An 11,782-nucleotide genomic window follows, 5' to 3' on the forward strand; every position below is an offset into this window, starting at 1 on the left:
AATTTAAGAAATGAGACCATCAGGCCTTGCTCCTTAAGCTCGTTTAGTGTTTATTGTCCCCATCACCATGCAGGAAAGATGCAAAGAAGATCTAAATCACAGCTGTTCCTGGGAGGACATGCAAGGCTAGTGCCTGAGGAACATCTCAGGGGGGTTTATCTTTTGCCCTCCCTCACTGCATCTTCCCCCTAGGTGGCTCAGTTCTGGGTCTCCACATTTTACAAGCTCAGGGGAAAGGATTTATGATCCCTCTTACAGATTTTGGGCAGGAGTGGAGAAAATAAGGGTGTCTTGGAGAAGGCTGAGCCTCTGAAGTTGTTTGTTGGTTGGTTTTAATTCCATGCAACAACTTTTCTTGACCCTGGTTTGATAAAACCTTCAAACAGTCACCACCTGGGCAGGAGACGTACCTCCTGTGGAGCTACAAGGGGGTTTTTCACTGGAATTATGGTGCTGGGGTGCCACAAAACAGGGCTGTGAGGGCACCTGCTGGGGCCACCCCCCCAGGTGTTCCTCCTGGGTCAAGCACTTGCTTTTCATTCCATCTTTATTCAGTCATAAACCATGAAGACATCAGGAGGAAATTCTGGGCTGTGAGGGTGGGGAGAGCCTGGCCCAGGTTGCCCAGGGAAGCTGTGGCTGCCCCATCCCTGGCAGTGTTGAAGGGCAGGTTGGATGGGGCTTGGAGCAGCCTGGGCTGGTGGGAGGTGTCCCTGCCCATGCAGGGGTGTTGGAACTAGATGGTCTGTGAAGGACCAGAGCAGCCACCTGCTGTGGCCATGGTGGGTGAAGCTCTTTATTTCGTTTGTGGTTTTGTTTGGGTTTGTTGTTTTTTGTTTTTTGCTTAGGATGAAGTGAATTGTGGGGATTTAGTGACTCCATGAACTCCAGGGTGGAGAGTGCAGGTGTCAACCTGGAGCTGGGCTCCACATCCCAGGGAATGGATACAACATGGAAAGAGATGAAATGGTGGCCACGAAGCCTTGAAGAGGAAGGGCAAAATGCATCTGCCATGGATGTCCCACAGGAGGTGGGTTAAAAGGACAGGCTGGCCTTTCCCATGGTAGGACTCCATGTGTGCTCAAGACTTGGTCTCTTGTGCTCCAGAGGAGCTTCAAGCAGGGGTTGCCACCACTAAAGGAACAGGATTGGTAGGGCCACCAAAGTGGGCAGCACTGCCACAGCAGAAGGCACAAGGAGGGCAGGACCACCAAGGTGGGCAGCACTGCCACAGCAGAAGGCACAAGGAGGGCAGGGCCACCAAGGTGGGCAGCACTGCCACAGCAGAAGGTGCAGGGCTGGTCGGGCCACTAAGGAAAGCAGTGAAGGGCCATCACTTCCAGAGGACAGGGGGACAGCTGCCTCCCAGCTCCGCCTGCCCCATCTTGGCAGCACTTCCAGTTCTTGCAAGGTCCCTGGATCCACACCAGCAAGGTCGTTAGAACCACAGTTTCCCAATTAGTCACCTGGTCTTCAGAAGAGTGTGGAGGAAGAGCAGGCCCCAGCCAGGGGGTGGCACAGCTCAGGGGACACATGGGGACCTCCTCACTGCCTGGCCTGTCGCAGCTTGGTGAGGAGATGGTGCAGCTTCTCTGTCACAGCCACCTGCCACGGGGACAAGAAGAGACAGTGAGTGTTTGCTCCTTCAGGGTCACCACAGCCCCTTGTCCTGCATCACACGCTCCATGGTGGAGCCACCTTGGCTTTGCCCCAGGCCACCAGGGCTGGCTGCCCAGGTGTGTCGTGATGAGAATACGAGCCAGCGTGTGCCCAGGTGGTCAAGAAGGCCACCAGCATCCTGGCTTGTACCAGCATTACTGTGGCCAGCAGGACTAGGGACATGATTGTCCCCCTGTGCTGGGCACTGGTGAGGACCCACCTCAAATCCTGGGGTCAGTTTTGGGCCCCGCACAACAAGAAAAGACTGAGGGGCTGGAGAGGGACCAGAGAAGGGCCCTGGAGCTGGGGAAGGGGCTGGAGCAGAAAGAGAAGGGTCTGGAGAACTTGTGAGGAGCAGCTGAGAGAGCTGGGAGTGTCCAGCCTGGAGCAAAGGAGGCTGAGGGGAGACCTGCTGGCTCTGCAGCTGCCTGAGAGGAGGTTGGAGCCAGGGGGGTCGGGCTCTGCTCCCCAGGAACAAGCCCTGGGACAAGAGGGAACGGCCTCAAGTTGTGCCAGGGGAGGCTGAGGTTGGATCTGGGGAACAATTCCTTCCTGGCAAGGGTTGTCAGGGCCTGGCCCAGGCTGCCCAGGGCAGGGGGGAGTCCCCATCCCTGGAGGGGTTTCCAAGCCCTGGAGATGGTGCTGAGGGACATGGGGCAGGGGTGGCCTTGGCAGGGCTTGGGGAACAGGTGGGACTGGAGGATCTTAAGAGGTCTTTCCCAACCAGAAGGGTTCTGTGACTCTGGGGCCTGGTGGACGTACCGGGTAGGGCTGGGGCTGGTGGAGCTGCCGGTGCGCGGGGCTGAGCAGGCTGAGGGACACCTGGGCATGGCTCCTCACCTCAGGCAGGCTGGGCAGTGGCTCACACACCTGCAGGGATGGAGATGCTTGACCATGTCCATGTGGGGTGCTGGCCACCCAGCCCCCTGTCCCCAGTGAGCCAGCTCCAGGCTGGGCTCCAATGCCACCATGGGCAGGGTGGCACGGGGGTTGCTGGGACAAGGGCCACCTCAAACGCAAGGCAACGCTGGGGTGTAACCCTTGGATTCCACCACTGCTACTCAGACACCATCACCCTGGTTTGGCTCTTCACCCAACGTGGGAGAGGACAGCTCAGCACCAGAAGGCAGAGCCCCCTCTGACCTGGCCATCTCTGAAGTACGTGCGATGGAGGGTCTCCACGGTGGTGGGCACGACCTTGCTGGTCTCACCAAACTGCCCTAGGACGTGCACCACCAGCTCCTGCCCCGCGCTGGGCGAAGGCTCCTCCTCCAGTGCCATGAGGTCCATAAAGGGGTGACCTACAAGGGGGGGGGACAGGTTAGGGACCAATGGGGGGGTGTGGGACAGGTGGAACAAGGTTATGGAGCAGGAGGGGGGTGCAGGTCAATGGGGCAGCTCCGTGACAAGCGTGTCCCAACTCACCAGCAGCGTCGTAGAGCCGATAGATCGTCTTAGTCCCAGGGATTGTCATCTTCTCCTCATCTTCTGTCAGCTTCAGGCAGGGGGAGCCATTGACCTCCACCAGCTGTAGGAGAAGGAAGTTACAGAGAGGAGGTCGTTTGTTGTCACATGTCCCAGCTCATGCTGGTGCTGAAGACCATGCCAAGCTCTGTGTCCTCTGTGTGTCCCCACGTGCTGGGGAGGCCACTGATGCAAACCAGCTGAATAAATCATAAAAGAACCATCAAACCACCCCAAAGTTGGACATCTGGCCTCCTCCAGCTGGCAAGCTACTTTTTACAGAGATCTCATGACCACTGTTCCCAGCAAAGAGGACACAGATGGTGGGGCTGGGAGCACCCTCAGGTACTTTGCAGATGACACCAAGCAAAGTGGTGCAGCCAATTCACCTGAGGGATGGGAGGGCATCCTGAGGGACCTGGACAGGCTGGAGGAGTGGGACCATGTGAACCTCAGAGGGTCCTGCACATGGGTCGGGGTGATCTCAAGCACAAACACAGGCTGTGTGGAGGAGGGATGGAGAGCAGCCCTGAGGAGAAGGGCTTGGGGGTGAGGAGAAGCTCAACATGAGCCTCCCTGTGTTCTGGGCTGCATCCCCAGCAGTGTGACCAGCAGGGCCAGGGAGGGGATTGTCCCCTCTGCTGAGACCCCCCTGCAGGGCTGGGGCCAGGCTGGGGTCCCCAGCACAGGAAGGACATGGAGCTGTTGGAGAGGCTAGAGGAGGCCCCGGAGATGCTGGGAGGGCTGGAGCAGCTCTGCTCTGGAGACAGGCTGGGAGAGTTGGGGTGTTCAGCCTGGAGAAGAGAAGGCTCCAGGGAGACCTTAGAGCACCTTCCAGTGCCTGAAGGGGCTCCAGGAAAGCTGGGGAGGGGCTTGGGACAAGGGCAGGGAGGGATGGGAGCAGGGGGAAGGGTTTCCAGCTGGCAGAGGGAGCTGGAGCTGAGATGGGAGGGAGAAATTCTGGGCTGTGAGGGTGGGGAGAGCCTGGCCCAGGTTGCCCAGGGAAGCTGTGGCTGCCCCATCCCTGGCAGTGTTGAAGGGCAGGTTGGATGGGGCTTGGAGCAGCCTGGGCTGCTGGGAGGTGTCCCTGCCCATGCAGGGGGGTTGGATCTAGAGGATCTTTAAGGTCCCTTCCAACCCAAACCATTCCATGGTTCTATGATGTGACCTCACAGCATCACCCCTTGGGGTGGGGTCCCCTTTGCTGCTCCACGTGGGGCTCCCCCAGGAGCTGATCAGGAGCTGTCACCCCTACCTTGTAAACGCAGCCCAGCGACGGCTGCAGGGGACACGTCACCAGGTTGGTCCCCACGCCGATCATGTCGATCTCACTCCCCTGGTGCAGAGGAGAAGACTGTCCACCAACAGCCCAACCCTGCTGGTACTTTTTCAAGCCTGTGCCAAACCCTGGAGCCATGCTGGCTCACGGAGCAGGTCAGAGGATGCGCTGCCCCAGGAAGGTGCCTGGTGTCCATCTGTCCCCACCCAAAAGCTTGCTCTTTTTCGTAGCCTAGAACCTCTTTCTCTGTTCTCACCCGTGGAGAAAGTCCCAGTTGACTCCTGTCCACCCCAAGCCAAGGTGACAACCAAGCCCTGCCAGCAGGGACCTCACCTCCCGCTGGAACTCCTCCAGGCTCTGCTCACTGATGTCATTGCTGACCGCGATGGGGATGGTCTCAAACCAGGGCACCTGGAAGCTGGGGAGGCGCAGGGGGACCTCCCTGAGCAAGGAGGTCTCCCACTTGGGCCCCAAGGGTGGGGAAGGCGGGGGTGGGTGGCATTTCACCCAGACTTGGTGGGAGACTCACTGAGCACCACAAGCTCGGAGGACTTGGCGGATCTCCTTGGATTGCTGGGCCAGGTCCCCGCTGTCCAGGCGCACCCCGATGGCCCGGTAGCCCAACTGCTGCAGGGCCAGAGCCACGGCACAAAAGTTGGGCAAACCACTCCTGGGATGGGAAAAGAGAAGGTTCGTGTCCCTTCCTTTGGTGGGACAGGGACCCAGGGCAGATCCAGCAGCAGGTCCAGACACAGCAAAGCACGGGGGGATGCTGCCAGGTGGAAAAGTCCCTGCAAGGCCACCAAGCAAGGAGGGACGGGGCTGTCCTCTCTGCCAGGGTGGGAAAGCCACCTTTGGGTGGGGAACATCCTCACCTCCTGACGCAGTAGGTGTCCAGCAGCCCCTGGAAGTCCCGTGGGAAGGTGATGGCGTAGGACACGAAGGCGGCCAGTTCGCCCCGGTTGGCTTTCTGGGGTGGGGTCTGGAGCAGATCACACACCCGCCCCAGCCACGACTCAGCCAAGGTGGGGAGATCCACTGGCTGTCCTCCTGCCAGGGGTGCCAGCTCCTGCCAAGGGGAACATGGGCATCGCACACCCCGTGGTGTCCACCATGGAGGTGGGAGCGTGGCCACAGGGAGCAAGGAATCATGGAATGGTTTGGGTTGGGAGTGACCTTAAAGGTCATTTGGTTCTGATCCCCTGCCATGGGCAGGGACACCTCCCAGCAGCCCAGGCTGCTCCAAGCCCCATCCAACCTGCCCTTCAACACTGCCAGGGATGGGGCAGCCACAGCTTCCCTGGGCAACCTGGGCCAGGCTCTCCCCACCCTCACAGCCCAGAATTTCTCCCTCACATCTCAGCTCCAGCTCCCTCTGCCAGCTGGAAACCCTTCCCCCTGCTCCCATCCCTCCCTGCCCTTGTCCCAAGCCCCTCCCCAGCTTTCCTGGAGCCCCTTCAGGCACTAGAAGGTGCTCCCAGGTCTCCCTGTAGCTTTCTCTTCTCCAGGCTGAACACCCCAACTCTCCCAGCCTGTCTCCAGAGCAGAGCTGCTCCAGCCCTCCCAGCATCTCCGGGGCCTCCTCTGGCCTCTCCAACAGCTCCGTGTCCTTCTTGTGCTGGGGACCCCAGCCTGGCCCCAGCCCTGCAGGGGGGTCTCAGCAGAGGGGACAATCCCCTCCCTGGCCCTGCTGGTCACACTGCTGGGGATGCAGCCCAGGACATGGGGGGTTTCTGGGATTCTATTGAGCTTCTCCTCACCCAACACCCCCAAGCCCTTCTCCTCAGGGCTGCCCTCCATCCATTCTCCCCCCAGCCTGTGTCTGTGCTTGGGATCACCCCATCCCCACCCATGGGGATGCTCACCCGGGGCTGCACCTCCTCCAGGGAGCTGAAGGACATGATGAAGGAGTGGGCGACGGTGCCGCGCACTGGGATGCCGTAGAGCTTCCCTGCCAGGATGTTACTGGTGTAGTCGAAGCCTGGGGGGAGGAATGGGGGGGACAGAGGGGTGACAGGGGGGACGGAGGGGTGACAGGGCAGCTGGGGGGTCTGGGGGGGCAGCACTCACCCCCGATGTAGGAGTACTTGGAGGCTGAGAGGGCACCGTCCGGGCCCTGCGCGCGGCGCAGCCCGATCTCCATCAGCTTCACATCCGGACCAGCCAGGAGTCGGAACCGAGCGGCATTCGTGGCCACCAGGCTGGGGGAGGAACCATGGAATGAGAGCTTGGGTTGGGAAAGATCTCTAAAATGATCCAGTTCACCTGTTCCCCCAGCCCTGCCAAGGCCACCCCTGCCCCGTGTCCCTCAGCACCATCTCCAGGGCTTGGAAACCCCTCCAGGGATGGGGACTCCCCCCCTGCCCCGGGCAGCCTGGGCCAGGCCCTGACAACCCTTTCCAGGAAGGAATTGTTCCCCAGATCCAACCTCAACCTCCCCTGGCACAACTTGAGGCCGTTCCCTCTTGTCCCAGGGCTTGTTCCTGGGGAGCAGAGCCCGACCCCCCTGGCTCCAACCTCCTCTCAGGCAGCTGCAGAGCCAGCAGGTCTCCCCTCAGCCTCCTTTGCTCCAGGCTGGACACCCCCAGCTCCCTCAGCTGCTCCTCACAAGTTCTCCAGACCCTTCCCCAACTCCGTGGCCTTTCCCTGGACACTGTCCAGCCCACCCATAGAATCTGTTGAGTTGGAAGGGACCCATCAGGATCATCATGTCCAACTCCTGTGTAGGGCATCCCTAGAATCACACCCTGTGCCTGAGACCCCCCTCACTTTTCCACCCAGGGATTCAAGATGTGGCCTCACCTGCCCCGAGTGCAGGGGGACCATGGCTGCCCCAGTCCTGCTGGCCACACTCTTGGGGACACAATGAAGGGACAGGTGACACCAACTCATGGCCAAGGGTGGGTGGGGGGGACTCCAAGGCCTCCTCTGCTCAACCCGAGATGATGCAGGAGGTGGTGACAGGGACTGCTGGGGGGGGGGTGGGTCAGAGGGTCTGGCCCAGCAGAGGTGGGGGGGACCAGGGCAGGACATGTCCCCCTACCTGGCGTAGTTGACCAGGCACAACAAGGTGGTCTCCAGCAGCTGCACCACCAGCAAAGGCCCCTTCACCTGCAGGAACGGGACCTGTGGGGACAGCCAGGCCGTGATGTCCCTGGATGATGATGATGATGATGTCCCCCAAAGACCCCCTGAAGCAGGAGAGGGTCCTAAACATGTCCCACCCTGGCAAAGACGACGGAGCCCTCTGGCACAGCAGACACTGTCACCTCAGAGGCATCCAGGGTGGCCAGGTAGTCAAAGAAGGCGTCCTCGGTGGTGCTGGGCAGGACAGAGCGCAGGTAGGCGACATCTGAGGGGGGACACAGAGCTCAGTGGGGACAGTGGTGTCCCCCCAAGCTGTGGCCCCGAGGGCACAGGTGGGGCTGGAGGGAGGGAAGCCCCCTGCATGTGATGGGCAGGGATGTCTCCAAGCCTTGGAGAGGCAGCGTGGGCCTCAAGATCCCTTCAAGCAGGACGGTCCGTGATGGGCACTGTCCTCCTGGAGGGTGTCCCGGTGTCCTCCAGGCTTCCCTGAGGGCTGAACCCCTCCAAAAAGTCCCCCTGAAGTCCCCCATATTCCAGTCCCTCCCAGGTCCTCCTGTCCCCCAGGTCCTCCTATCCCCCATGAGCTGTCCCAGCCCCCCCTCAAATCACCCTGAGAGGTCCCCCCCATCCCCAAGGGCTGTCCCTGTCCCCTGAAGGTCCCACTGGGGTGTCCCCCAAGTCCTCCCCCCAAGACCTGTCCCTCTCCCCCAAGTCCCCCTGAGGGCTGACCCTGTACCCCTCATGTCCCCCTGTCCCTCAGGTCCCTCTGAGGGTCATCCCTGTGCCCCCCAGACCTGCCATGTCCCCCAGGCCCCTCTGAGCAGCTGTCCCTGTGCCCCCCATGTCCCTCAGGTCCCTCTGAGGGTCATCCCTGTGCCCCCCAGACCTGCCATGTGCCTCAGGTCCCTTTGAGGGTCGTCCCTGTGCCCCCCATGTCCCCCAGGCCCCATCCCTGTGCCCCCCATGTCCCTCTGAGGGTCATCCCTGTGCCCCCCAGACCTGTCATGTGCCTCAGGTCCCTTTGAGGGTCGTCCCTGTGCCCCCCCCCATGTCCCCCAGACCCCTCTCAGGGTCGTCCCTGTGCCCCCCCAATGTCCCCCAGGCCCCTCTGAGCAGCTGTCCCTGTGCCCCCCATGTCCCTCAGGCCCCATCCCTGTGCCCCCCATGTCCCTCTGAAGGTCGTCCCTGTGCCCCCCAGACCTGTCATGTCCCCCAGGCCCCTCTGAGGGGCTGTCCCTGTGCCCCCCATGTCCTCCTGTCCCCCAGGCCCCTCTGAGCAGCTGTCCCTGTGCCCCCCCAGACCTGCCATGTCCCCCAGGCCCCTCTGAGGGTCGTCCCTGTTCCCCCCATGTCCCTCAGGCCCCATCCCTGTGCCCCCCATGTCCCTCTGAGGGGCTGTCCCTGTGCCCCCCATGTCCTCCTGTCCCCCACATCCTTCTAAGGGTCGTCCCTGTGCCCCCCATGTCCCCCAGGCCCCATCCCTGTGCCCCCCATGTCCTTCTGAGGGTCGTCCCTGTGCCCCCCCATGTCCCCCTGACCCCTCTGAGGGTCATCCCTGTGCCCCTCATGTCTCCCAGGTCCCTCTGAGGGTCATCCCTGTGCCCCCCATGTCCCCCAGGCCCCATCCCTGTGCCCCCCATGTCCCTCTGAGGGTCATCCCTGTGCCCCCCAGACCTGTCATGTCCCCCAGGCCCCTCTGAGGGGCTGTCCCTGTGCCCCTCATGCCCCCCATGTCCAAGGGTCGTCCCTGTGCCCCCCCCTGTTCCCCATGTCCCTCTGAGCAGCTGTCCCTGTGCCCCCCAGACCTGTCATGTCCCCCAGGCCCCTCTGAGGGGCTGCCCCTGTGCCCCCCATGTCCCTCAGACCCCATCCCTGTCCCCCCCCCCCGTCCCCCACATCCCTCTGAGGGGCTGTCCCTGTGCCCCCCTCTCCCCAGGCCCCGTCCCTGTGCCCCCCATGTCCCCCAGGCCCCTCTGAGGGGCTGTCCCTGTGCCCCCCTCTCCCCAGGCCCCGTTCCTGTGCCCCCCAGAGGAGCCGCCGCGTCCCCCCCCCCCCGGGCCCCGCACCCACCGGCGGCGGAGAAGCGGAAGGCGCGGAGGCAGCGCAGCCCCTGGGCCAGCCCGGCCGCCAGCGCCGGGGCCCCCCCGAAGGGCCCGCGCCGGAAGAAGAGCTCGGCGGCCGCGGGGAGCGCGGCCCGGCCCGCCCGCCACTGCCCGTAGGCGGCGGTGAGTTGGTAGAGATCGGCCAGGGGGGCCATGGCGGGGGAGGGACACGGGGCGTGGGGGGAGGGACCGGGGACACGGGGGGAGGGACACGAGGGAGGGGACACGGGGGGAGGGAGGGAGACAGGGGGAGGGGACACGGGGCGTGGGGCGACACGGGGGGAGGGACACGGAGGGGAGGGACACGGAGGGGAGGGACACGGAGGGGAGGGACACGGAGGGGAGGGACACGGGGCGTGGGGGGACGGACATGGTGGGGCACGGGGGGAGGGACCGGGGACACGGGGGGGGGGGGGGGAGGGACACGAGGGAGGGGACACGGAGGGGAGGGAGGGACATGGGGGGGGGACACGGGGCGTGAGGGGAGGGACCGGGGACACGGGGGGAGGGGACATGGAGGGGGGAGGGAGGGACACGGAGGGAGGGGACACGGGGGGACACAGGGGGAGGGACACGAGGGAGGGACACGAGGGAGGGACACGGGGCGTGGGGGGAGGGACACGAGGGAGGGACACGAGGGAGGGACACGAGGGAGGGACACGGGGGGAGGGACACGGGGGGGAGGGACACGGGGGGGAGGGACACGGGGGGGAGGGACACGGGGGGGAGGGGACATGGAGGGGGGAGGGGACATGGAGGGGGGAGGGGACACGGGGCGTGGAGGGAGGGACACGGGGGGGGGGAGGGGACATGGAGGGGGGAGGGAGGGACCGGGGACACGGCGGGAGGGGACACGGGGCGTGGGGGGACACGGGGGAGGGGACACGAGGGAGGGGGCAAGGGGGGAGGGGACACAGGGATTGGGGGGAGCGACCGGGGACACGGGGGAAGGGGGGGACAGGGGGGATGGGGCAAGAGGGGAGGGACAAGGAGGGGAGGGGACACGGGGCGTGGGGGGAGCGACCGGGGACACGGGGGGAGGGAGACGGGGGGAGGGAGGGAGACGGGCGTGGGGAGAGGCAGGAACACGGAGGGGAGGGGAGGAGGGAACGGGTGGGGAGGGGGGAGACACGGAGACTGGGGGGGACACGGGGGGGACACAGGGACTGGGGGGACATGGGGAGAGACTGGGGACACGGGGCAGGTGGAGATCAGGATCCAGAGGGGGACACGGGGTAGGGGGGGACAGGGAGGATGGGGGGGCTGGGAATCCGGGGCAGGGGCAGGATGGGGAGACGAGGAGGAGGGGGGAGACGGGAAGCAGGGGTGAGGGGTCGGGGAATGGGGGGGTAGTCGGGATGTGGGGCACTGGGAAGGGTGTGAGGGACACGGGGATGGCAGCACAGAGGGGACACAGGTGACACGGGTGACATGGGGATGGCAGCACATGGGACACCAGTGTGGTTTAAGGGACATATGACACGGGTGGGGCAGCACACTGGTGGGGACAGAGGACACAGGAGGGAGAGGAGCACACAGGACACCAGGGAGGTGGTGGCCTGGGCATGGGGAAGGGTACAAGGGACATGGGACACCAGACACAGGAGGACTCGGGGCTCTGGGGACATCCCAGGGGACATGGTGCACACAGCAGGCGTGAGTGGCCACAGCAACAGCAGGGAAGGGACATGGTGCAGAGCAGCCACCACCTGCATGCCACCACCATCCACCACTGACCCCAAGGGCCACAGCAGGCTCACCTGGGGACTTGTCAGATCCTTTGGGTTGGAAAAGGTCTTCAAGATGATCCAGTCCCACCTGTTCCCCCAGCCCTGCCAAGGCCACCACTGCCCCACGTCCCTCAGCACCATCTCCAGGGCTTGGAAACCCCTCCAGGGATGGGGACTCCCCCCCTGCCCTGGGCAGCCTGGGCCAGGCCCTGACAACCCTTGCCAGGAAGGAATTGTTCCCCAGATCCAACCTCAGCCTCCCCTGGCACAACTTGAGGCCGTTCCCTCTGGTCCCAGGGCTTATTCCTGGGGAGCAGAGCCCGACCCCCCTGGCTCCAACCTCCTCTCAGGCAGCTGCAGAGCCAGCAGGTCTCCCCTCAGCCTCCTTTGCTCCAGGCTGGACACCCCCAGCTCCCTCAGCTGCTCCTCACAAGTTCTCCAGACCCTGTGAGCACACACAG

The 11,782-nt window shown here is 63.8% G+C and overlaps 1 protein-coding gene across 4 annotated transcripts; it reads right to left on the reverse strand.

Moving 5' to 3' along the window:
* Positions 1-30: 30 nt before the first annotated feature.
* Positions 31-9,771, reverse strand: NAPRT (nicotinate phosphoribosyltransferase). Of its 4 annotated transcripts, none has more exons than XM_051611414.1 (13): positions 9,560-9,771; positions 7,627-7,754; positions 7,446-7,528; positions 6,473-6,603; positions 6,268-6,383; positions 5,278-5,384; positions 4,932-5,072; positions 4,736-4,820; positions 4,379-4,459; positions 3,085-3,187; positions 2,803-2,960; positions 2,422-2,529; positions 31-1,605 (listed from the first exon to the last, which is right to left on the reverse strand). In XM_051611414.1, exons 1-13 carry the CDS (start codon positions 9,744-9,746, stop codon positions 1,546-1,548), a joined length of 1,488 nt encoding a protein of 495 aa, XP_051467374.1. In that variant the 5' UTR covers positions 9,747-9,771; the 3' UTR covers positions 31-1,545. The 4 variants fall into 4 exon arrangements, with proteins under 4 accessions (XP_051467374.1, XP_051467372.1, XP_051467373.1 ...); XM_051611412.1 differs by having other exon boundaries at positions 5,278-5,471; XM_051611413.1 differs by lacking the exon at positions 4,379-4,459 and having other exon boundaries at positions 5,278-5,471.
* Positions 9,772-11,782: the final 2,011 nt, after the last annotated feature.

The sequence above is a fragment of the Apus apus genome, chromosome 2 (genome assembly GCF_020740795.1).
Source record: "Apus apus isolate bApuApu2 chromosome 2, bApuApu2.pri.cur, whole genome shotgun sequence".
Taxonomy (NCBI): Eukaryota; Metazoa; Chordata; class Aves; order Apodiformes; family Apodidae; genus Apus; species Apus apus.

Excerpts from the sequence above, each read along its gene's own strand:
- NAPRT (XM_051611412.1), bottom strand. The coding sequence starts at position 9,746 with ATGGCCCCCCTGGCCGATCTCTACCAACTCACCGCCGCCTACGGGCAG. Across the intron at positions 7,529-7,626 it reads GCTCCGTCGTCTTTGCCAGG|GTCCCGTTCCTGCAGGTGAA; the intron begins GTGGGACATGTT and ends CTGTCCCCACAG. Across the intron at positions 3,188-4,378 it reads CGCTGGGCTGCGTTTACAAG|CTGGTGGAGGTCAATGGCTC; the intron begins GTAGGGGTGACA and ends CTTCTCCTACAG.